The sequence below is a fragment of the Oncorhynchus masou genome, chromosome 7 (assembly GCF_036934945.1).
Source record: "Oncorhynchus masou masou isolate Uvic2021 chromosome 7, UVic_Omas_1.1, whole genome shotgun sequence".
In the NCBI taxonomy this organism is placed as follows: Eukaryota; Metazoa; Chordata; class Actinopteri; order Salmoniformes; family Salmonidae; genus Oncorhynchus; species Oncorhynchus masou.
This window is the reverse complement of record NC_088218.1, coordinates 24,552,826-24,577,990: the sequence shown is the minus strand read 5'-3', so window position 1 is coordinate 24,577,990 and position 25,165 is coordinate 24,552,826. Positions and strand designations below refer to the sequence as shown.

The following is a 25,165-nucleotide window of genomic DNA, read 5'->3' as shown; positions in this document are numbered from 1 at the left end:
AGCTGGCATTGATTCCCAGGCTGCTCTAGTCTAATATTTACCAGGACCTGGCGCGGATGGTGCCAGCCTCACATGAAACATTTGCAGACACTAATCCCTGATTCCCCGTAGGTTAGACTTAAATACTGGAGCACCGGATGCGAATGGTGAAGGAATGAATCCAGCATGATCAAAGGAGGTATCCAGGCTGACAGACAGATAGATGGTGAACTCTCCACTCTAGCTGTTACCTCTGCTTTCTCACCACTGCCATAGTAAACACTTGGCTAAGTCCTATTCAGAGATGAGAATGAGAATTCCAATAATTATGACTGAAATGTGAAGTATTGCACAGATCTAGACCCCCGCTGCATTATCATATCGCATTCATTGTGTATTCATGTCTTGTGTTTATGGTACGCAGAGTTTCTGAACATTTTGGGACCATAGTACACATAATATGCACTATCACCAATAGGATTTCTTAAATCTGAATCAAAGAGCTTCATGTTGGTTATTATTAGCTACGGCAGTAGTGGCTCTGTTATAGCCTCTGTGACATTTGTCCCAAAGGATTAAACAGAGTCTCGAATGGTCAAACATCCTCAGAAATCAGCATTGCGCTGAGGTGATCAAAGCATTACTCAGCTAAGTAGCAATCAAGCAGGCCGATTCTTGTTATGTTTTTATTTTATTGAACCTTTATTTAACTAGGCAAGTCAGTTAAGAACAAATTCTTATTTACAATGACGGCCTGCCAATTGACAGATCCACATTGACAGATCGACCAGTTTATATTTATACAAAGATGTCGCCGACTTCTTTGGTCTTGATACACTGTGGATGCAACCACTGAGGCTGTAGGCTGTGCTATCTAGCCCAGTGTTTCTGAAACCTTTTTTTCTGGGCAAGTGACTGTGTTCTAGCCAACTGTTGAAGGATTAACTCACATCAATTAATGAACACCCATCTATGGTTGCATCACATCATCCCCCCCAAAACAAAACAAACACAGTCGGCTGGGCTGGTTAATGAGTAATGCTACAGAGGAGATCTGGATGGACTGAGATGCATTTATAGAACTGGGCACTAACAGACAAATATTTTAGTGCTTATTGGTGCAGTGGAATAATCCTCCTGCTACCTGGTCCTATTGACATACATTGGTACTATACATGGCGTTAACTTCAATGCCTATGAATTAAAACAGATAATCGTTGAAATAAAATGAAAAAGTCTAACTCCTTGTTTCACTCTGTGCTCAACCCAATCTTTAGTTGCTCTGTGTGTGGGATGCAGATCATCAGAAAAGGGTGTTCATGTTATGTACACACATCACAAATGTGAGTATAATAAAATTGAATATTATCAAAGATTGCCTCTCTGACATGATTGTTATTATTTTGGGGCTCCCAAGTGGCTCAGTGGTCTAAGACACTGTGTCTCAGTGCTAGAGGTGTCACTACAGACAACCAGGTTTGAATCCAGACCGTATCACAACCGGCTGTGATTGGGAGTCCATAAGGCACAATTACCCCAGTGTCATCTGAGTTTGGCCTGTGTAGGCTGTCATTGCAAATAAGGATTTGTTTTTAACTGACTTTTCTAGATAAATAAATGTTATATTTAAAAAATATTTTTGTAGTTAAGGTTTATATTGTAACGACCATGGGTTTATATGCACGGAAATCGACTATGCCACACGAGCATGCTTTTGCAGCACAGTCGATAGCGCGCCGGACCAAGGGGTAGAAGGTCAAAGGTTCGAGACCTGCTCCCTGCCTGTTTCATTACAATATTTAGGCATGTCGTAATGGGATATTATAGCTCAATTGAGAGCATGTGGATCAACACCCTCGTTTGTTTATGGACCCCAAACTCAAAATTTGCAAAAACGAATGCCTTCTTGAAATATCAAATCAAATCAAATGTATTTATATAGCCCTTCGTACATCAGCTGATATCTCAAAGTGCTGTACAGAAACCCAGCCTAAAACCCCAAACAGCAAGCAATGCAGGTGTAGAAGCACGGTGGCTAGGAAAAACTCCCTAGAAAGGCCAAAACCTAGGAAGAAACCTAGATAGGAACCAGGCTATGTGGGGTGGCCAGTCCTCTTCTTGCTGTGCCGGGTGGAGAATTATAACAGAACATGGCCAAGATGTTCAAATGTTCATAAATGACCAGCATGGTCAAATAATAATAATCACAGGCAGAACAGTTGAAACTGGAGCAGCAGCACGGCCAGGTGGACTGGGGACAGCAAGGAGTCATCATGTCAGGTAGTCCTGAGGCATGGTCCTAGGGCTCAGGTCCTCCGAGAGAGAGAAAGAGAGAATTAGAGAGAGCATACTTAAATTCACACAGGACACTGGATAGGATAGAAGTACCCCATATATAACAAACTGACACATAAACCCCGACACATAAACTACTGTAGCATAAATACTGGAGGCTGAGACAGGAGGGGTCAGGAGACACTGTGGCCCCATCCGATGATACCCCCGGACAGGGCCAAACAGGAAGGATATAACCCCACCCACTTTGCCAAAGCACAGCCCCCACACCACTAGAGGGATATATTCAACCACCAGCTTACCATCCTGAGACAAGGCCAAGTATAGCCCACAAAGATCTCCACCACGGAGCAACCCAAGGGGGGGGGCGCGCCAAGCCAGACAGGAAGATCACATCTGTGACTCAACCCACTCAAGTGACGCACCCCTCCTAGGGATGGTATGAAAGAGCCCTAGTAAGCCAGTGACTCAGCCCCTGTAATAAGGTTAGAGGCAGAGAATACACCAGTAGATGTAAATTAATCCACAAATACCTATATAATTATACATATATAGCATATATCGTTTTTTCATGAATTGGATCATGTTGGCCGTGTTGGAGAGCATCAAATCCATGACGCATTGTAGTTAAATGGTGACTGACTGAATTATCTACAAATAATAATGAGTAGTAATTTATGGTGCTAAATTATTTGTATATCTGTCAGTCGGTCGGCTGCAATGTGCATAATATTGAAGTGGTCAAAAACAGAAAAAGACGGAAATAGTCACGTCACTTTCCCGGCGTGTCACACGAGGCAGGTCTGAGTTCAAAGGTTGAACGCAGTTGCGCTCTCGCGAGCTTCGTTCTCTGTTTTCACAACATAACACATTTTTAGATTTTACTAGACGTTTTTCGAAAATATTCAAGCGCTGCATAGAATGCTGGCTACAGGAGCAGTAAGTACACAAAATCGTTGCTAGCGTTAGCTAGCTAGGTTAACAATAGCTAGTACAAGGCTTTTGTTTTTGCTAGAACAAGGCCAATCCTTGGCCTGAATTTGGCCAGCAGTACAGTTGCTAGCTAACTGTATTGCTGAACTTGTTACAGAGCTGTTTTGAACCCCTCATGTGGCAAACTGTTTGGATAATATTAACATTTAAATGAGCCAGATACTAGCTATGGTAGCTAACTACTATTTGTGGGAAAGTTGCCGTATCCATGAAAGTGACGTTAATTTACATATTGCTGTTGACCATTAGCTACCGTTTCGGTAGCCAGCTAGCACTAGCTACCTAGCTAACTCATTCATTCATTAAGGTGGCAAGAAACACGTTGTTAACCCTTTTGTAAACGGACTAATTCCAACACAATGTCAGTTTAGCTCACGGTGTCCACCTCTCCTGTAAAACAGGCTGTAACCACGGCTCTGGCCCAAGTGGATAGGGAAAAGATATACCAGTGGATTAACGAGCTGTCCAGCCCAGAGACCCGCGAGAATGCCCTGCTTGAGCTCAGTAAGAAACGGGAGTCCGTGCCAGATTTGGCGCCAATGCTATGGCACTCCTGTGGAACTATAGCTGCTCTCCTGCAGGTAAGATTGTGGATATCACTCACTGGCTAGTCTCTAGCCGGATGTAGTATGGTTTTCCTCTCTGAGTGTGGCTGTAAACTTGACGATGACCCTCTTCTTATTCTTTCACAAATAGGAAATTGTCAACATCTACCCCTCAATAAACCCCCCAACCCTCACTGCTCACCAGTCCAACAGAGTATGCAATGCATTAGCACTTCTGCAGTGTGTAGCCTCTCATCCAGAGACAAGGTGGGTCGCTTGATTTTCTATCATCATGATTGAATTGTGCAGTGAAATTAACAAAAACTGTCTGTTTTCTTCTATATGATACGAAATGTCCAACTTATTTACTGTTGTCTTTCACAGATCGGCATTTCTGGCAGCACACATTCCTCTATTCCTGTACCCCTTCTTACACACTGTCAGCAAAACACGACCATTTGAGTACCTCCGACTCACCAGCCTAGGAGTCATTGGTAAATATCCTTTATATCATTTTTGTGGTTCTATTGCTATGAGGCCTTCTCTGTATTTTCTTCTCTCTCTCACTCTGATGTTGTCATTGCCTAAGTAATGAAACAATCTAATTACTTTGACTATACAGTATGTGTCATGTATGTTTCCCTATGTTTCTCCTGTTTGATTGGCAGGTGCCTTGGTCAAAACAGATGAGCAGGAAGTGATCAACTTCCTGTTGACAACAGAAATCATTCCCCTGTGCCTTCGCATAATGGAGTCTGGCAGTGAGCTTTCCAAAACGGTACATATCTCCTACTCTCTGCATCTCGCTCTCTGCATCTCGCTCTCTGCATCTCGCTCTCTGCATCTCGCTCTCTCTCTCTGCATCTCTCTCTCGCTCTCTGCATCTCGCTCTCTGCATCTCGCTCTCTGCATCTCGCTCTCTGCATCTCGCTCTCTGCATCTCGCTCTCTGCATCTCGCTCGCTCTGCATCTCGCTCTGCATCTCGCTCTCTGCATCTCTCTCTCGCATCTCTGCATCTCTGCATCTCGCTCTCTGCATCTCGCTCTCTGCATCTCTCTGCATCTCGCTCTCTGCATCTCGCTCTCTGCATCTCGCTCTCTGCATCTCTCTCGCTCTCTGCATCTCTCTCTCGCTCTCTGCATCTCTCTCTCGCTCTCTGCATCTCTCTCTCGCATCTCTCTCTCGCATCTCTCTCTCGCATCTCTCTCTCTGCATCTCTCTCTCTGCATCTCGCTCTCTGCATCTCGCTCTCTGCATCTCGCTCTCTGCATCTCGCTCTCTGCATCTCGCTCTCTGCATCTCGCTCTCTGCATCTCGCTCTCTGCATCTCGCTCTCTGCATCTCGCTCTCTGCATCTCGCTCTCTGCATCTCGCTCTCTGCATCTCGCTCTCTGCATCTCGCTCTCTGCATCTCGCTCTCTGCATCTCGCTCTCTGCATCTCTCTCTCGCTCTCTGCATCTCTCTCTCGCTCTCTGCATCTCTCTCTCGCTCTCTGCATCTCTCTCTTGCTCTCTGCATCGCTCTCTCGCTCTCTGCATCGCTCTCTCGCTCTCTGCATCTCTCTCTCGCTCTCTGCATCGCTCTCTCGCTCTCTGCATCGCTCTCTCGCTCTCTGCATCGCTCTCTGCATCGCTCTCTGCATCGCTCTCTGCATCGCTCTCTGCATCGCTCTCTGCATCGCTCTCTGCATCGCTCTCTGCATCGCTCTCTCGCTCTCTGCATCTCTCTCTGCATCGCTCTCTCGCTCTCTGCATCGCTCTCTCGCTCTCTGCATCTCTCTTGCTCTCTGCATCTCTCTCTGCATCGCTCTCTCGCTCTCTGCATCTCTCTCCCGCTCTCTGTGCATCTCTCCCCCACTCTGTCTCTCTAAAGATACATGTATTTCAACCCTCATTTTTTGTTCCACAGGTAGCAACTTTTATACTACAGAAAATACTCCTTGATGACACAGGGCTGGCATACATTTGCCAAACATATGAACGCTTCTCCCATGTGGCCATGATACTTGTAAGATCAAGGTTAACCAATATTCAAATATTATACTTTTCTAGACCTTGGTTTCCCCCTAAATATTTTTTTATACAACTGTCTTTTTCAGGGCAAAATGGTTCTTCAGCTCTCCAAAGAGCCCTCTGCTCGTCTATTGAAACATGTTGTCCGCTGTTACCTACGCCTGTCAGACAACTCCAGGTATTGAAATCAACTCTTCGACCTGCTGTTGCTTGTCTCATTTAGTCTGTGTTCAATCCTTCAGTGTTTTGAAGCAATTTTTCAGGAATTACTTAAACAAAAACATATTGGGGAAGTGATGTTGGGAACTCTGAAAACAGTGGATGTGGTCATGGTCTTATCTTGATAGAAAATTGATTCTGCTGAAAGTGGCTTACTCACTATCATAACTAACATGACTTTGTTTTTCTCACCTCTGCCCCCACACCAGAGCCCGAGAGGCCCTCCGTCAGTGTCTACCAGACCAGCTTAAAGACACCACGTTTGCCCAAGTCCTGAAGGACGATACCACCACCAAACGCTGGTTGGCACAGCTGGTGAAGAACCTACAGGAAGGCCAAGTTACAGACCCCAGAGGCATCCCTCTGCCCACACAGTAGCTCCCCTTACCTTTTCAGCAGGGTTGCACAATTATGGTAACTTTCCCATGATTCCCACGTTTACCTAGACTTTCCTGGGAATTTTCCAAATTAGATTTATTTAAAACCTGGGAATTTTGCCAAAGTTACTGGAGTTTTGCAACCCTACGTACCATGCAGCTGCACTGAGTGACACCCACCAGCAAGGACCCAGCTTCCAGAAACAGGAAAAAGCCACCAGTTTGAATGACGAACGGACTCATAAAGGGGCACTTATTTTGTGAAGAAGGACTGTTTTGACGAAAGCTCTATACTCAGCCATTTTCTTACAGTATCTTTCATTCAGATCAAACTGCCTGCCTGATCTCCAGAAGTGTATGAATGCATTTTCACTTGGTCTCAAACTATTAGTTCGATATATTTTTTTTTCTCAAGGACATTTGGAGTCTTCACTTCACTAAGTGTTCTGAAATTGAAGTAGACGGCACAATAAAATGTTACACCTTGACATATGTGATGTGGCATACTTTCTCTTGTGTAATAATTAATTGTAATAACATATAACAAAGCAACTGCTTTCTAGTTACATGGATGTGTTATTGATATACACATCTCAAATAGGCTCGTGTATGGAAATGAACTGAAATCAAGCTGCTTCTGTATTGTGTACATTAAGAGGTTCCAAGTAAACGTGTTGGTGTGCTTCAGTGTTGACAGATTAAGGGACCCCCCCCATTTGAGCCTTGGCCCTGTCATCTATGTGAAACCTGAGCTGCTGCAGTGCATTATTGAAGCTCTGGATCCTGGGTGGAGACTCAGTCAGAAAGATAAGTTCATGTTCTCAGTGCTCAACTGTAGAGGTAACTCCGGCCTCAACACAACCTCGTTCTCTGTCAGTGGCAAAGCATGTGAACTTGGGGTGGCAGGTCGCCTCGTGGTTAGAGCGTTGGGCCAGTAACCAAAAGGTTGCTGGATCGAATCCCCGAGCTGACATGGTAAAAATCTGTTGTTCTGCCCCTGAACAGTTCCCGGTAGGTCGTCATTGTAAATAAGAATTTGTTCTTAACTGACTTGCCTAGTTAAATAAAGTTTAAAAAAAAACATTGAGTAATGTGTCTTTGTTCTTTAAACTCCTCTGACACACGTTTGGTTTATGCATTGTTCTAAAAACACTGACCTGATGTATGAGCATCTTTGAGGATGTACTTGGCCCCTCTCTGTTGTAGGCTTGAAGCTTCTTCGTGTGGGTTCACTTGGGCTCATTGCAGCAGGTTTAGTTGTCTTTCTCTTGAACAAAGCGTTAACATGGTTAAGTTCTGTTTTGAAAGTCCTTAAACAGTGTATACAAAATAAGCACAATGATGTAATACTGTAATGTTGGTAACATGGGGTGAGTCATGTATGGAAAAGTATGGCCCCCGTTGTTCAGTTTGGGGCACCTACATAAACTTTCACCTCATTTCTGAATGAATAGTGCCTTTTTTAATTTATCAAAAGAAGACCTAAAATGTCTAGCTGAATCTTAAAGTAATAACATCTTGGCTGTTGGCTCAGGTACTTGATCTTTGTACATCTCATTACATTTCAACCTGACTGGCCATTTAACACTAAAGAGGACCCTTTGAATGGAAAAAAAAAAGAAAAAAGATTAGGCTGGATGAATGGAGGGAGGGATAGAGGTTGTGTCAGAGTGTTGTTGGCGACTGTGTTGACTCAGTAAGGATCAGCTATCCCTGCCTGCCTCTCTCTCAGCGCTCTACAGCGGCATGCAGAGTCAGAGCTGACCCAGACAGACAGACAGGGCCAGCTCCCCTCCCTGTCTGAAGCTCCAGAACCACAACACCCACCTGGACCCAGCTGAGATGCCCCTCCATCGGGTGAGTCAGTAGCTATCCTTGCTCTACCAGCTGTCTCTTCATTTTATGTCTGTAAATACATTCATTCCTCCATGTTTGCTAGCCTACTTACTGTTGTATGTACTTGACTGTAATATAAGCCTCAATTTGTAACATCATTTAAATGTGTTGCGGGGTTCTTGGTGAGGCTGACTTCAATTATTTGTGATACATTTTTTTTGTTTTAGTTTTTCTGAACCCAGTGAAATGATGTGGTCAGACGGTTTGACAGAGAGATTTAGAAGACGAAGAAGAAATGGAATCAGTGGAGAGGATAGTTTGGACTACAAAATGTATGTGTGTGTGTGTGTATAATGGAATCAGTGGAGAGGATAGTTTGGACTACAAAATGTATGTGTGTGTGTGTGTGTAATGGAATCAGTGGAGAGGATAGTTTGGACTACAAAATGTATGTGTGTGTATAATGGAATCAGTGGAGAGGATAGTTTGGACTACAAAATGTATGTGTGTGTGTGTGTATAATGGAATCAGTGGAGAGGATAGTTTGGACTACAAAATGTATGTGTGTGTGTGTGTGTGTATAATGGAATCAGTGGAGAGGATAGTTTGGACTACAAAATGTATGTGTGTGTGTGTGTGTATTATGGAATCAGTGGAGAGGATAGTTTGGACTACAAAATGTATGTGTGTGTGTGTGTATAATGGAATCAGTGGAGAGGATAGTTTGGACTACAAAATGTATGTGTGTGTGTGTGTGTGTATAATGGAATCAGTGGAGAGGATAGTTTGGACTACAAAATGTATGTGTGTGTATAATGGAATCAGTGGAGAGGATAGTTTGGACTACAAAATGTATGTGTGTGTGTGTGTATAATGGAATCAGTGGAGAGGATAGTTTGGACTACAAAATGTATGTGTGTGTATAATGGAATCAGTGGAGAGGATAGTTTGGACTACAAAATGTATGTGTGTGTGTGTGTATAATGGAATCAGTGGAGAGGATAGTTTGGACTACAAAATGTATGTGTGTGTGTGTGTATAATGGAATCAGTGGAGAGGATAGTTTGGACTACAAAATGTATGTGTGTGTGTGTATACTGTACATTGAATTTGAAAAATGTCATCTAATTTCAACCAGCTTTGTAAACATAGAAATTAGGCTAAAACTTAAACTGAAATACACTGACTTAACCTGACTAACAGGTTCTTACATCAATCACATTTCATAATCATCAGAACTATGTATATGTTGAAATTGGGTTGAAAATTCCACATAGAAATGCAACAAAAATATTTTTGATTGTATATTCAATTGGGTGATTGAAATTCTGTTGAATTTTAGATTTGATTAGTCATATTTTATTTCACCTTGTTTCAATGTTGTAGTAAAATGGAATGTTTGAATCAACGTCATTGTTTCAACCGAAATGAAGAGGTATATTGAAATAACATGTGAAGACGAAGTCCACCGATTTCTGCCTGAACTGGGCCTCCTACTGGTATGTGAGGGGTAATGCATTTCAGTGAGAACAAGTCCACCATCCAGATGACCTACCTCTATGTACCCTGTTTAGCTTCGGAAACAGGCTGTGTTCGTTTTTGCTGAGCTTTCATCTCAACACATTTTGACATTGATCAACTTTCATACTAATTTGTGTTGACTACCTAAATAATGTTAAATCGTTTTTAAAGTAACTAACTTTTCTAACACGAGCTGTATGTGAAAGTCAATTCGGAGTGAGGCTGAGTTTATGTAGGCAACATTGACACCTGATTCGCCCAACAAAGGACACTTTGGCTGCATTTACACAGGCAGACCAATTCTGATATTTTATTCTCACTAATTGGTCTTTTTACCAATTAGATTAGCTCTGAAAAAGAGCTGATGTGATTGGTAAAAATACCAGTTAGTGGAAACAATATCAGAATTGGGCTGCCTGTGTAAATGCAGCCCATAATTTCAACATGTAGCTAGGTATACTATCATTCATCCACAGTTGATTGGATCTTTGGAAGTAGTTACCATTAGCCCTATAAATAGGATGCCAAATTCATTATATTGATAATACACTTTTACCTTTGGATATTGTCTTTTATATGAAGGATGGTTGATGGATTTCTAATTTAATCTACAAATTATTAATATGTTGGGTTAATGTCGCCATCTCAACCAAACATCTAAGTTGAAGAATAGGACCAAATCAAACTTGATGTGAAGTTCATTTAAAGTTTGATTTGATGTAGTGCTATTCTTCAACTTAGATTTTTGGTTGAGATGGAGACGTGAATCCAAAATATAAATTGCGTTCACAATTCAATATCCAATTTCTCTACAAATTAATGACTGAGATGCTAGGGTTATGTAGGTAGTCTACGCAAACGAGTATGGAAGCTGATCAGTGTCAATCCGCGTTGACATAATAGCTCAGCTGAAACGAACAAGGCTTGTTTCCTAAGCCAAGTACAGCACATAAACACAGCAAAAAAAAGAAACGTCCTCTCACTGTCAACTGCGTTTATTTTCAGCAAACTTAACATGCTTAAATATTTCCATGAACATAGCAAGTTTCAACAACTGAGACATAAACTTAACAAGATCCACAGACATGTGACTAACAGAAACGGAATTATGTGGCCCTGAACAAAGGGGGGCTCAAAATCAAAAGTAACAGTCAGGTGTGGCCACCAGCTGCATTAAGTACTGCAGTGCATCTCCTCCTCATGGACTGCACCAGATTTGCCCGTTTTTGCTGTGAGATGTTATCCCACTCTTCCACCAAGGCACCTGCAAGTTCCCGGACATTTCTGGGGGGAATGGCCCTAGCCCTCACCCTCCGATCCAACAGGCCCCAGACGTGCTCAATGGGATTGAGATCCAAGCTCTTCGCTGGCCATGACATGAGCCTGCAGAAAGGGTACCACATGAGGGAGAAGGATGTCTTCCCTGTAACGCACAGCATTGAGATTGCCTGCAATGACAACAAGCTGAGTCCAATGATGCTGTGACACACCGCACCAGACCATGACGGACCCTCCACCTCAAAATCGATCCCGCGCCAGAGTACAGGCCTCGGTGTATCGCTCATTCCTTTGACGATAAACGCAAATCCGACCATCACCCCTGGTGAGACAAAACTGCGACTTGTCAGAGAAAAGCACTTTTTGCCTGTCCTGTCTGGTCCAGCAACGGGGGGTTTGTGCCCATAGGCGACCTGCCTTACAACAGGCCAAGAAGCCCTCAGTCCAGCCTCTCTCAGCCTATTGCGGACAGTCTGAGCACTGATGGAGGGATTGTGCGTTCCTGGTGTAACTCGGGCAGTTGTTGTTGCCATCCTGTACCTGTCCCGCAGGTGTGATGTTTGGGTGTACTGATCCTGTGCAGGTGTTGTTTCACGTGGTGTGCCACTGCGAGGACGATCAGCTGTATCCCTGTAGTGCTGTCTTAGGTGTCTCACAATACGGACATTTCAATTTATTGCCCTGGCCACATCTGCAGTCCTCATGCCTCCTTGCAGCATCCTAAGGCACGTTCATGCAGATGAGCAGGGACCCTGGTTATCTTTCTTTTTGTGTTTTTCAGGGTCAGTAGAAAGGCCTCTTTAGTGTCCTATGTTTTCATAACTGTGACCTTAATTGCCTACCATCTGTAAGCTGTGAGTATTTTAACGCCCGTCCAACAGTTGCATGTTCGTTAATTGTATATGGTTCATTGAACAAGCATGGGAAACCGTGTGAAACTTACAAACCCTTTACAATGAAGATCTGTGAAGTTATTTGGATTTTTACGAATTATCTTTGAAAGACAGGGTCCTGAAAAAGGGACATTTCTTTTTTTGCTGAGTTTAGATGTAGCCATCTGGATTGTTGACTTGTTCTCACTGGAGTGTGTTTCCCCCTCATATACCAGTAGGAGTCACTGTATAGAAGGAATCGTTGTACTGTGCCTTCATTTTATTTCGATATACCTCGTTATTTAGGTTGATGGCATGATGCTGAAAAGATTGAGGTTGATTCAAAAGTACAATTTTACTATCAACATTGAAACAAGGTCAAATAATATACCATCTATCAAATATGAAATTCAACATCATTTCAACCACCCCAATATACAGTATATTGAATATAGGATGAACATTATTTTGTAATGTTTCTACGTTTTCCACGTTGATTCCACATCACAATATGTTGACAAATGACATTCCAACAATGTTGATTGAACCAGTGTATCAAATCAAATCAAATCAATTTTATTTGTCACATACACATGGTTAGCAGATGTTAATGCGAGTGTAGCGAAATGCTTGTGCTTCTAGTTCCGACAATGCAGTAATAACCAACAAGTAATCTAACTAACAATTCCAAAACTACTGTCTTATACACAAGTGTAAGGGGATAAAGAATATGTACATAAAGATATATGAATGAGTGATGGTACAGAGCAGCATAGGCAAGATACAGTAGATGGTATCGAGTACAGTATATACATATGAGATGAGTATGTAAACAAAGTGGCATAGTTTAAAGTGGCTAGTGATACATGTATTACATAAAGATGCAGTGGATGATATAGAGTACAGTATATACGTATACATATGAGATGAATAATGTAGGGTATGTAAACATTATATTAGGTAGCATTGTTTAAAGTGGCTAGTGATATATTTTACATCATTTCCCATCAATTCCCATTATTAAAGTGGCTGGAGTTGAGTCAGTGTGTTGCTAGCAGCCACTCAATGTTAATGGTTGCTGTTTAACAGTCTGATGGCCTTGAGATAGAAGCTGTTTTTCAGTCTCTCGGTCCCAGCTTTGATGCACCTGTACTGACCTCGCCTTTTGGATGATAGTGGGGTGAACAGGCAGTGGCTCGGGTGGTTGTTGTCCTTGATGATCTTTATGGCCTTCCTGTAACATCGGGTGGTGTAGGTGTCCTGGAGGGCAGGTAGTTTGCCCCCGGTGATGCGTTGTGCAGACCTCACTACCCTCTGGAGAGCCTTACGGTTGTGGGCGGAGCAGTTGCCGTACCAGGCGGTGATACAGCCCGCCAGGATGCTCTCGATTGTGCATCTGTAGAAGTTTGTGAGTGCTTTTGGTGACAAGCCAAATTTCTTTAGCCTCCTGAGGTTGAAGAGGCGCTGCTGCGCCTTCTTCACAATGCTGTCTGTGTGGGTGGACCAATTCAGTTTGTCTGTGATGTGTATGCCGAGGAACTTAACTTACTACCCTCTCCACTACTGTTCCATCGATGTGGATAGGGGGGTGTTCCCTCTGCTGTTTCCTGAAGTCCACAATCATCTCCTTAGTTTTGTTGACGTTGAGTGTGAGGTTATTTTCCTGACACCACACTCCGAGGGCCCTCACCTCCTCCCTGTAGGCCGTCTCGTCGTTGTTGGTAATCAAGCCTACCACTGTTGTGTCGTCCGCAAACTTGATGATTGAGTTGGAGGCGTGCGTGGCCACACAGTCGTGGGTGAACAGGGAGTACAGGAAAGGGCTCAGAACGCACCCTTGTGGGGCCCCAGTGTTGAGGATCAGCGGGGTGGAAATGTTGTTGCCTACCCTCACCACCTGGGGGCGTGTGCCCGGTGGACCATGTGTATGAATCTCTGGATCTGTGTGAGACTGAGATGGATGTCCCGTTCACTTAGACTGATCCCAGATCTGTACGGGTTGACAAGACGGCACAAACAGATCTGGGACCAGGCTACTGTTGACTGATATTGAGTGGTTGCCATAATGTATGTCAGGACAGGACAGTTATCTGGGCCTTGACTCCTACTCGACTTCAGCCCCTGACTCCTACTTTCCCTAATGTGTCTGATCAGGTATCCAGGGCGATGACAACCTCCAGTCCATGATCGTTGGCACGGTGATGAGGAAGATTACGTCTCGCACCTGGAAGAAGCAGCGCTTCTTCAAGCTGCAGGAGGACTGCATGACCATCTGGTACAAGTCCAAGAAGGCCGGGAACACCCACTCCACATGTGAGTAGTGACATTTACAGTACATGCTTAGACCATGTTTAGACAACGTTTAGACAACATCACCTACTGACAGACACACATTTTCTTACATTTGATACATATTATATCATTGTCCACATCAAGATTATGTTCGGCAGCAGGATATATACTGACTGTACAAAACATTAGGAACACCTTCCTGATGTTGAGTTGCACCCCCTTCTGCCCTCAGAACAGCCTCAATTTGTCTGAGCATGGACTCTACAAGGCGTCAAAATCGTTCCACAGGGATGATTCCCTATGCTGACTCCAGTGCTTCCCACAGTTGTGTCACGTTGGCTGGATGTCCTTTGGTTTGTGGACCATTCTTGATACACAAAGGAAACTGTTGAGCGTGAAAAACCCAGCAATGTTGCAGTTCTTGACACACTCAAACCAATCCATGTCTCAATTATCTCAAGGCTTAAAAAGCCTTCTTTAACCTGTCTCGCCCTTCATCTCTACTGATTGAAGTGGATTTAACAAGTGATACCTGGTCAGTGACACCTGGATTCACCTGGTCAGTCTATGTCATGGATTAAAACATGTTTTCCTAATGTTTTGTACACTGCTTTGAGTAATTTTGTTGTTGCAGTGCTCTAGCTTTATCATCACTGAAGTGAGTGATAATATTGGGCTATAGGGTTCACAGTATACCTAAAAGACTTGACTTATTCCCTTTAGCCACAAGTGGAGCAAAGGGCCTAAAGAAAACCTAAGGAAATCGCTGAATACCTAAAGAGATACCTAAGTAGATAGTATTCAGCTTCTCTTCTCCCTTTCAACAGTCTCTGTGAGTGACGTGGAGACGGTGCGTGAGGGCCACCAGTCAGAGGTTCTGCTAAGCATTGCAGACGAGTTTCCCTCGGGCCGCTGCTTCATCCTGGTGTTCCCTGGTCGCCGTGGCAACCTGGACCTGGTGGCAGGCTCAGCGGATGAGGCCCAGTCCTGGATCAAAGGCATGAGGAAGCTGATCGAGAACCTGGAGAACATGGGCGAGAGTGAGAAGCTTGACCAGTATCCTTTCTGACAAGCTAAACCAATCAATTAAATGTATTTACAAAGCCCTGTATACTATATCAACAGTTGTCACAAAGTTCTTAACAGGAACCTGGGCAAATACAACACATAGTCCTAGCTAGTTTGCTAAATGAAGTTAAGAAGTGCACTATAGCAGAGTATCGTTTGTGTTATAGCTTTAATAGTTTCGCTGAAGCATGATGACATTTCCCTTAAGCGACATTTCCAGGTGGATCTGTGAATGGTTTAAGAAGGCTGATACGAACAACGACGGCAGAATGGGAGATCAAGGTCCTGCTGAAGATGATGAACGTGGACATGAATGAACATCACGCCCAACCAACTCTTCATGGTAAAAGCCCTGAGATCATCTTAATTTGATCTTCTTGATTCTTGTACATTGCTGGTGTCCGTTGAGGCCTGAAGACCTTTCTCCATTTTATTCACAGGCGGCAGACAAGTCTCAGGCGGAGACTCTGGAGGATGATGAATTTGTTCGGTTCTACAAGATGCTGACCCAGAGAGAGGACGTTCTCAGGGTGTTCCAGGACGACTCTCTCAGGAGCTGTCTCTGGGGGACCTGGAGGAGTTCCTGAGAGATGAACAACTGGAGGAGGTGGACAGGGTTCAGCAGCTGGCCATGGAGCTCATCGAGCGCCACGAACCCTCTGACACAGGTAGTACTGCCCTCTGACATGATTTGTGGCTATAACTGAACAATCACACCCTACGAATGATCAGGTCAATAACCATATCATCAGGTCAACATCATGGTCAAGCAGTTCTTGTTAGTTCAACCAAGAACTAATATATTTTAATGAATATCATGATGGTTGTAATGAAAAATAAAAATATATGGATTGAACTGATTGCAATTTTTATTTTTTGTCTTTGTTTTTGTGTTCCATAGCCAAGATGCTGAAGGCAATGTCTATCGACAGTTTCCTGATGTACCTGGCATCGGCTGAGGGCTCCATCTTCCACCCCAGACAATAGAGCTTGTGCCAGGACATGACCCAGCCCCTCAACCACTACTTCATCTCCTCTTCACACAACACATACCTGATGGAGGACCAGCTTTGAGGACACAGCAGTGTCGAGGGATACATACGGTATGTACTCTACACCAGTGGTGCCTGATGGGAAGGCTTAGTAGGCCGTTCTTGAGAGACGATGTTGATCTCTGTCTTGAGGTGAATTACTCTGGGACAAAGTCCAAAAATGCTAACTTGTTTCTTCCTCGTTAGGGCTTTGAAGCGAGGCTGTCGGTGTGTAGAAGTGGACTGTTGGGACGGCCCCAATGGAGAGCCTATCGTCTACCACGGACACACTTTCACCTCCAAGATCCTCTTCAAAGATGTTGTGAACGCACTGAGAAGCTATGCCTTCAAGGTTTTTATTTAATCCGAAGAAATTGTAATGACAAGATTAAACCTCTTTGCATGGTATGCTTCACAGGTATTCTCTGCACTATCATGACATAATGTTTACATATCAGTACAGAATACAGGGGTGTTTTTAGCATTTTCATGGTCCATTTACCAGTGCAGTACTTTGCACACAGGAATCCAAGAACTTGCAGTATCAATACACTCCTCACTCAACAACTCATTATATGTGTATGAGTCAGGAGGGGGTTCATTCCGTCATGAAATCCCAAAGCCACGGCCCTTTCAGAAAGCAGAGCTCTCACACAGTAAACCAGCACATGACCGGCCTGTCAAAGACTTATCCTGTTCTGTGCCAAAACGGTCCTCCGTGCCGCCAGGTTCATGTTGTGGGTCGGGGTTTCAGGGACCTGGTCAAAAGTAGTGCACTGCATAGGGAATAAGGTGCCATTTGGGATGCAGCCACTCATACAGGACAGCCCAGAATGTAGTGGATGGAATACATAGAGGGTGCCGTTTGGGACACACTCTCTGTCTGTCAGCAACTGGATGGTGGCCTGGGCTGCTCCATGTGACCCCTGTCCTGTCTGCCTGAGTGGAGAAGCTGCTGGTGTATAGAGACTGGAAGCAGGTACAGCCTTTCTCCTCCCACTGAGAATGCTGCAGTCCAGTGTTGAATGATTCACTCCCCGGTATCAGAATACCCGGTCATCCTGTCCACCGAGAACCACTGCGGTGTTGAACAGCAGCGAGTCATGGCCCAACACCTCAACACCATCCTTGGGGACAAGCTGCTGAAAAGCACCCTGGATGGAAAGATACCCGTCAGCTTTCCTTCTACTGAGGTGAGGCAGGCACCAGGAACAGTAGCCAGGTAATCTGCTCTGATCTGACTCTCACCACGTCATGGCAAGGGCAAACGTGGCGTGATGGTGGTGGTGATGGGACAGAATTGTCCCCACAGAAATACAATTACTACAACGGACATTACTATTCCAATTCAAGCCAGCATTCTGCAATGGGTGGAATAGCGGCCATATTGAGTTTACCCATGTCAAATTGCCATGGGCTGCAGTCCAAACACGTTATTTTGACCCCCTCAGCTATTGCGCTATCCACGTTCCCTCGGGTGAATCCCAGTTGAAACTGGATGCAGTTTGATTGCCATCTTAAGTGGAGGTCAAATTCACTAACGTTGCCCCCTCGGCCCTCCATTTAGCTAGAGGGAGCGAGTGAACAGCTTTGGACCGAGTTTGGGAAACCCTTCTCTAGACGACCTGCCGCCCTCAACAACACACTTAAGGGTGGAGTCAGTATATAGTATGTGCATTATTAAACCAGTTGATCTTGTGGACAGAATGTGCCTCAAAGATAATTGAAGAGCACGTTCATTAGTATTCACACAGAAGTTTTTTTCTAATCACTGTTTTATCATATTAATACAAGGCTATAAAACAGATTGATCTGCCCAAAAGTTAATTGTACAATCTAAATGGATTCCAAGACATTACATGTAATCAAAAGAATAATGAATACTCATTTGAGATATGCAAATACTGAATATGTGGCAGAGGGCAAAATTAAATTATGCATATAATTGACAGTTTTAACAGAACCCAGATTAAAGGACGAGTTTGGGAGTGAGAAGAGACTGTCTTGCTACCTACCTTTCTGTCAGTACTGCCCGGGCCATATGATCTGTGCTGTAAGGTGCAACACTGGCACCGTGAACTATTAAGAAGCCACAGTGTTGTTCCCTCAGCACTGAATAGAATACGATGGATTGTTCTCTCAGCCTGGTCTTTACCTGCAGGTCCATGTAGGACAATGAATGCAAAGACTTTATATGCCCTTAATCTCAATGCAAAGACTATGATCTGTCTGTGCATGATGTATATTTGTTCTGCCTCAGTGATTGTAGAATACTGTGCCCACAATCACCAAGTATGCAGGTGACTCTAAATATCTATTATGTTCCATTATCAATATGCAATAGAGAGATGGGTTGAGAGAGAGGTGCAGTCGAGAGGCTTTCTGAAACATGCCCTGGTACAGAAGCATGATATCTATTCCCTGGTGATGAAACGATCTAGATCCATTGTTCTGACTAACAGGAGTTGAAGGGGAAGAGGCTTCTCAAGGGGAAGCGACGAGGACGACGCAGCTGACATCGATGAGGACAGCCTCCATAGCAACAGCCTCCGACGCATGGCCAAAGTAGGCTACTGGTGTGTCTGTGTGTGTGTGTGTGTGTGTGTGGGGGGGGGGGGACCTCCGCAGTGGCAGCCAAGGTGGGCTTTTTTCCATTAATTAGTCTATTTTCTCTTGAACCATGTGGTCTATCTACTAGAAACTCAAGGACAATATGGACACAGACAAAAAACAATTTATACTATATATGAATATATATAGTTTTAAGTTATTCAAGTATAAATGACCAAAGTTACGATAGATTGGCATAGATGTTCTGTTAATTACCAAAATTACTGAGGATTCCGGTAACTTTGGTAAACTACCGGTAGCTTTGCAACCCTCGTCCTGTCACTAAACTCTGGGCCTGCCATGATGTAGTTGTATATATTTCAGTCACTCCTTCTCAACTCCATCTCCCGCTCTCATATCCACTTAGCAGAAGACTCACTTCTCCATTGTCCCTCAATTCCATCAGGGCAAAAGTGTATCATCTTTGTCCGAATCGGCTGATGTGTTGACTTAACCAAGTTATAACACTGTTATAGGACTGATATTGTCCAAGAGTTACATTCAACTCTGACATCGCTCATGAAAGATATAGGGCTAAAGCCAGCGACTAGACCAAGTGAGCCTCCTAATGGTGCCATACGAACACCAGAGATAGCCATAGACAGAGAGAGCCGATGGCACCAACACTCTTTCAAGACTGTACTACTGTCTTGAGAGAGAAGACTGACTGACTGACTGACTGACTGACTGACTGTTGGGTGGAAGGTTGCGGGTAGAGGTAGAGAGCCCTCTAAAATGAGACACTTAAATTGAAGTCAGGGATCACCTATGTAGCTAAACACTGAAGCACCTCTGACTTTATTCTTGGTTCTTTCATGATATCGGTCAATAACAAGTAGTGCCCATTAACAGATTAGATGGGTGTCCATGGGTCTAAGACATCATTTAACATTGGCACTCTATGTTTAATGAACGGCATAAATTAGAATGCCATACTAGGGATGACATGGTTTGATCAATATGGCAATCGGGGCTAAAGCCAGTAGTCTACAGGGGCAGTGAGCTCTGGGATGACCTTGGCCCTGGTGTAACTACTCTGATGATGGCTGTCCTGTCCTAAACACAGACTGTAGCTCAGAGTCTCTGTTTGTGTTCGGCCCCGGATCTGCTTTCATACAGAGGCAGCCCAGGTGTGCACTAGGACTGGGACACCTGGTTGCATTGCTAATTAGTCTGGCTGTGTGCCCGCCTGCATACCTCAACCTTACGGTCATCGAAGCCTGATTGGCACTGGCAGACCTACTGTGGTTGGCTTCATAGTGAAGTATCACTTACTCCATATTGGGGTTGTCCCGGGTCCACTTGCAGCTTTCACCCATGGCTAGCTACACCCCACTCCTTCTCTCGAACTTTACGAGTGCCGCGTTGCTCTTATCGCACAGCTTTGTCCTTTGTCAAAACTAGGGTTTTACTGTATATATCAAATCCTCCTAGTGCAGTTGCTCCAAGCCATTGCTCAATTTATATGGAGTTGAATTGAAGGTAGCTTAGTGAGGTCAACACTCCAATTTCCCCGCTGTGGATCAAAAAAGCTTATTCAATTCAACTCTCCTTCTTTTCTTCAGAAATCGAAGCAGCGTCTGTCAAAGGAGCTGTCGGACTGCGTGGTTTACTGCAAGAGTGTCCACTTCAGCAGCTTCACTTCAAGTTCTACGAGATATCCTCCTTCACAGAGTCCAAAGCCCGCAAACACTTGAGAGAGGCAGGTGGGGCTTGAATCCCTACAGTAACTCATGACATCATCAGTCAGGGTCAACCAGTCACTAACTCACTCAGGACAGTTTGTGTCGTTCTGTTTGGACCTCAAAACAGAAGCCAAAAGTTGTTGATTTACTAAAAGGAAATGTTGTCTGATTCGTGAGATTTAGTCAGTTATTCATTCAGTGGCAAGGGCCGAAACAGAGGCAGAACGACTAGAAGACACAGTGCTTTGTCTGTGTACTGTTCAATTGCACCCTTCTCATGTATGATTAACTGCCTGTATCTCCCAAGGGAAAGAGTTTGTGCATCACAATGCCAGGCAGCTGACCAGGGTTTATCCCAGTGGCCTCAGAACAGACTCCTCCAACTTCAACCCACAGGTGATGTGGAACACAGGGACTCAAATAGGTAGGTGAGGACCATTTTAGATTGTTCTAAGGCACGACACAATGATTAAACAAAATATAAATGTCCAATTTCCCAACATGACTTTTTGAAGCTAGTTAAGTTAAGCTCATATTTCTGTTCATTTGGATCAGTTGGTTATTGTCTCTGTTTTCCTTGCTACCTCAGTTTCGTTGAATTTCCAGACGGCAGGAGTTGAGATGGACCTCAACGATGGACTGTTCAGTCAAAATGGCCGCTGTGGCTATGTCCTCAAACCTGACTTCATGAGGATGTCAGAGAGGAGGTTCGATCCTGAGGTTCTACAGAACCGGGAAGGCTACCAACCCCGCAGTCTCTGCATTCAGGTACAAATAACAAACGGAGACCTACCTAAGACACAACCTGAGCTAAGTGGAATGCTAACCAACCCATCGGACCTCAAGCTCTCTCATTGTGTGTGTGTATATATTTGTGTGTGTTTTCAAGGTGATCAGTGTACAGCAGCTTCCCAAAGTGAATATCAAGGAGAGCTCCGTTGTGGACCCGTTAGTGAGAGTGGAGATCCATGGACTTCCTCTAGACCAGGCCAAGCAGGAGACCAGATACATAGACAACAATGGTAATATATACACCTATTAAATCCCAACCACATAAATGCTGATAATGTAACTTTTTACAGAAATGCTGATACAAAAAGCAGTATATTACAGTATTATATTGTATTATTTTATATATTAATGAATTGTGTTTGCTCAGGGTTCAATCCAGTGTGGTATGACACTTTGTGGTTCACCATCCATGTGCCTGAACTGGCCCTGGTACGCTTTGTCGTGGAGGACAAGGACAAGGCGTCAAGGAATGATTTTGTCGGACAGTATACCTTGCCTTTCTCATGTATTCAGCAAGGTAAGACTCATCCATGTATTTAAGCATTTTGTACAAACTCAAAATATAACCTCCTAATATGACAGTCATACACTACCGTTCAAAAGTTTGGGGTCACTGAGAAATGTCCTTGTTTTTGAAAGAAAAGTATTTTTTTTCGTCCATTAAAATATAATCAAATTAATCAGAAATACAGTGTAGACATTATTAATGTTGTAAATGACTATTGTAGCTGGAAATTTCAGATTTTTTTATGGAATATCTACATAGGATTACAGAGGCCCATTATCAGCAACCAACACTCCTGTGTTCCAATAGCACGGTGTGTTAGTTAATCCAAGTTTATCATTTTAAAAGGCTAATGGATCATTCGAAAACCCTTTTGCAATTATGTTAGCACAGCTGAAAACTGTTGTCCTGATTAAAGAAGCAATAAAACTGGCCTTCTTTAGACTTGTTGAGTATCTGGAGCATCAGCGTTTGTGGGTTCGATTACAGGCTCAAAATGACCAGAAACAAAGAACTTTCTTCTGAAACTCGTCAGTCTATTCTTGTTCTGAGAAATTAAGGCTATTCCATGTGAGAAATTGCCAAGAAACTGAAGATCTTGTACAACGCTGTGTACTACACCCTTCACAGAACAGCGCAAACTGACTCTAACTAGAATAGAAAGAGGAGTGAGAGGCCCCAGTGCACAACTGAGCCAGAGAACAAGTACATTAGAGTGTCTGGTTTGAGAAACAGATGCCTCACATGTCCTCAACTGGCAGCTTCATTAAATAGTACCCGCAAAACGCCAGTCTCATCGTCAACAGTGAAGAGGCAACTCCGGGATGCTGGCCTTCTAGGCAGAGAAAAGCCATATCTCAGACTGGCCAATAAAACATATACAGTGCCTTGCGAAAGTATTCGGCCCCCTTGAACTTTGCGACCTTTTGCCACATTTCAGGCTTCAAACATAAAGATATAAAACTGTATTTTTTTGTGAAGAATCAACAACAAGTGGGGCACAATCATGAAGTGGAACGACATTTATTGGATATTTCAAACTTTTTTAACAAATCAAAAACTGAAAAATTGGGCGTGCAAAATTATTCAGCCCCATTAAGTTAATACTTTGTAGCACCACCTTTTGCTGCGATTACAGCTGTAAGTCGCTTGGGGTATTTCTCTATCAGTTTTGCACATCGAGAGACTGAAATCTTTCCCCATTCCTCCTTGCAAAACAGCTCGAGCTCAGTGAGGTTGGATGGAGAGCATTTGTGAACAGCAGTTTTCAGTTCTTTCCACAGTTCAGTTCTTTCCATATATTAAAATTGGCAAAGGAACACAGACACAGACTGGAAAGAGGAACTTTGCCTAGAAGGCCAGCATCTCGGAGTCGCCTCTTCACTGTTGACGTTGAGACTGGCGTTTTGCGGGTACTATTTAATGAAGCTACCAGTTGACGACATGTGAGGCGTCTGTTTCTCAAACTAGACACTCTAATGTACTTGTTCTCTTGCTCAGTTGTGCACCGGGGCCTCCCACTCCTATTTATATTCTGTTTTTTTGTTGCTTTTCTTTCAAAAACAAGGCCATTTCTTAGTGACCCCAAACTTTTGAACGGTAGTGTACATAATAGCATGTAATACAATGGGATCAATTACCTACTACAGCTGTTTTACTCCCTTTTCCAGGATACCGACACATCCACCTCCTGTCTAAGGAAGGAACCAGTATTCCCCCCGCCTCCTTATTTGTACATGTTAGAATCACTAACCTGGTATGAGCTGAACATTAGAGATTCCAGTCGCTGCTTACCTCTCTGGCATTTACAAGACTTGTAGATAGAAAACACTGAAGGTGAAAGACGCTGAAGTCGGAAGAAGTGACTAAAAGAGAACAAGCCATCGTTCAGAGGTTTACCAGACAGTTTTGACATTCAAGAGGTAGTTTCACAAACTATGTAATGAATTCTTCCTGTAGCTACTTTCTAAAAATAGTATGTAATGTTGTGCATATACTAAGCCAAAAGTTCTTTTTGTAGGTATTAATGTACTTTTAGAAAGTATGATTGGTATGGTTTTCACTTGTGTTCTACAATTCTATATTTACAGTGTCTATTCCCAATCAAATGTATTACTGAAGATCTGGCTCTGGGATGATTCTGTTTTTCCAATTCTATGTCATCAAATGCTAGTCAACTACACAACTGTATTTGAGATCATTTTTTGTTTTGCTGCAATGATATGTAGTGAAGAAGTGTGCCTCCACTGGTCAAGAGGGATGACACATTTCAACATAATTATCCACTTCTTATCCACACCACATTATTTTCAATGAACCAAGCTCCTCAAGAATGTAACATTGATGAGGCTGTTTGGATAGAGTTGCCTAGGCTTACTGCAGGACACATTTCCTCCCTTTTCTGCCCATTGGCAAGTTTTGGTTTAAAATGGTTTCTGATGCCAATTAAAACAAATATACTCCATTCCTCATCTCTCTCACTCTCTCTCTAATGCATATTATCATTTCCATGAACAATATTCGGAACAATCCGTTTAGTATAAATAGAAATTATAGCGAAACTCAAAAATGCCTCAACTCGTGTCATCTGTTTTGGGGTAATTTTATAGATTTCAATATTGTTGTATATTTTTGTACACACGCTGTGTGTGTTTGTGATGTATAGCAGGGGTCTCCAACCCTGTTCCTGGAGAGCTACCCTACTGTAGATTTTATCTCCAATCCCAGTTGTAACTAACAACCAGCTTTATCAACCAGCTAATTATTAGAATCGGGTGTGCTCGATTAGGGTTATAGTGAAAACCTACAGGACGGTAGCTCTCCAGGAAAAGGGTTGGAGAACCTTGATGTATAGCCAATTGTATTGTGTTATAGCATATCTATTAAATCTTTTTTGTACTATTGTCCAGTTCAGACTTCATAGACCTGTATTATTTGTATATGTATTTAGCTATGTATGCATGTACTACAGTAGTTAGTTATTTGCCATGTTATTTGCCATATCCATTTGCAAATAAAGATGATTTTCATTTATCTAAGGAGTGCAGAGGCTGGTGAGATTAGATCATGGATCTATATTACAAAGATAAAGTACATATGACATTTTATCTTAATAATTTAGATATACGGTCTTGATTTACTTCACCCATTTTGTTTTCTTGTAGGCATATTTTTTTGGGTCACTCCATCAGTCACTGTGGGATTTTGTGAGGATGAGGCGGAACTATAGTTTGAAAAAAAATGTTTCCCCCGG

The 25,165-nt window shown here is 43.3% G+C and overlaps 1 protein-coding gene and 1 pseudogene across 2 annotated transcripts; both read left to right on the top strand.

Moving 5' to 3' along the window:
- The first annotated feature begins 3,067 nt into the window (after nucleotides 1-3,067).
- Nucleotides 3,068-6,910, top strand: LOC135543564 (CCR4-NOT transcription complex subunit 9). 2 transcript variants are annotated; one of them, XM_064970939.1, is made up of 8 exons: nucleotides 3,068-3,213; nucleotides 3,669-3,848; nucleotides 3,964-4,079; nucleotides 4,197-4,306; nucleotides 4,481-4,590; nucleotides 5,723-5,821; nucleotides 5,913-6,004; nucleotides 6,255-6,910. In XM_064970939.1, the coding sequence occupies exons 1-8, from the start codon at nucleotides 3,196-3,198 to the stop codon at nucleotides 6,421-6,423; spliced, it is 894 nt and encodes a 297-aa protein (XP_064827011.1). In that variant the 5' UTR covers nucleotides 3,068-3,195; the 3' UTR covers nucleotides 6,424-6,910. The 2 variants fall into 2 exon arrangements, with proteins under 2 accessions (XP_064827011.1, XP_064827009.1); XM_064970937.1 differs by having other exon boundaries at nucleotides 6,243-6,910.
- Nucleotides 6,911-14,130: 7,220 nt separating this feature from the next.
- LOC135543562 (1-phosphatidylinositol 4,5-bisphosphate phosphodiesterase delta-4-like) lies at nucleotides 14,131-23,819 on the top strand (annotated as a pseudogene).
- The last annotated feature ends 1,346 nt before the right edge of the window (nucleotides 23,820-25,165 follow it).

Bases quoted from the DNA above. Each gene is read 5' to 3' on its own strand.
- LOC135543564 (XM_064970937.1), top strand. The intron at 4,080-4,196 runs GTGGGTCGCTTG...TGTCTTTCACAG, and splicing joins GCCTCTCATCCAGAGACAAG to ATCGGCATTTCTGGCAGCAC. The intron at 5,822-5,912 runs GTAAGATCAAGG...TGTCTTTTTCAG, and splicing joins CCCATGTGGCCATGATACTT to GGCAAAATGGTTCTTCAGCT.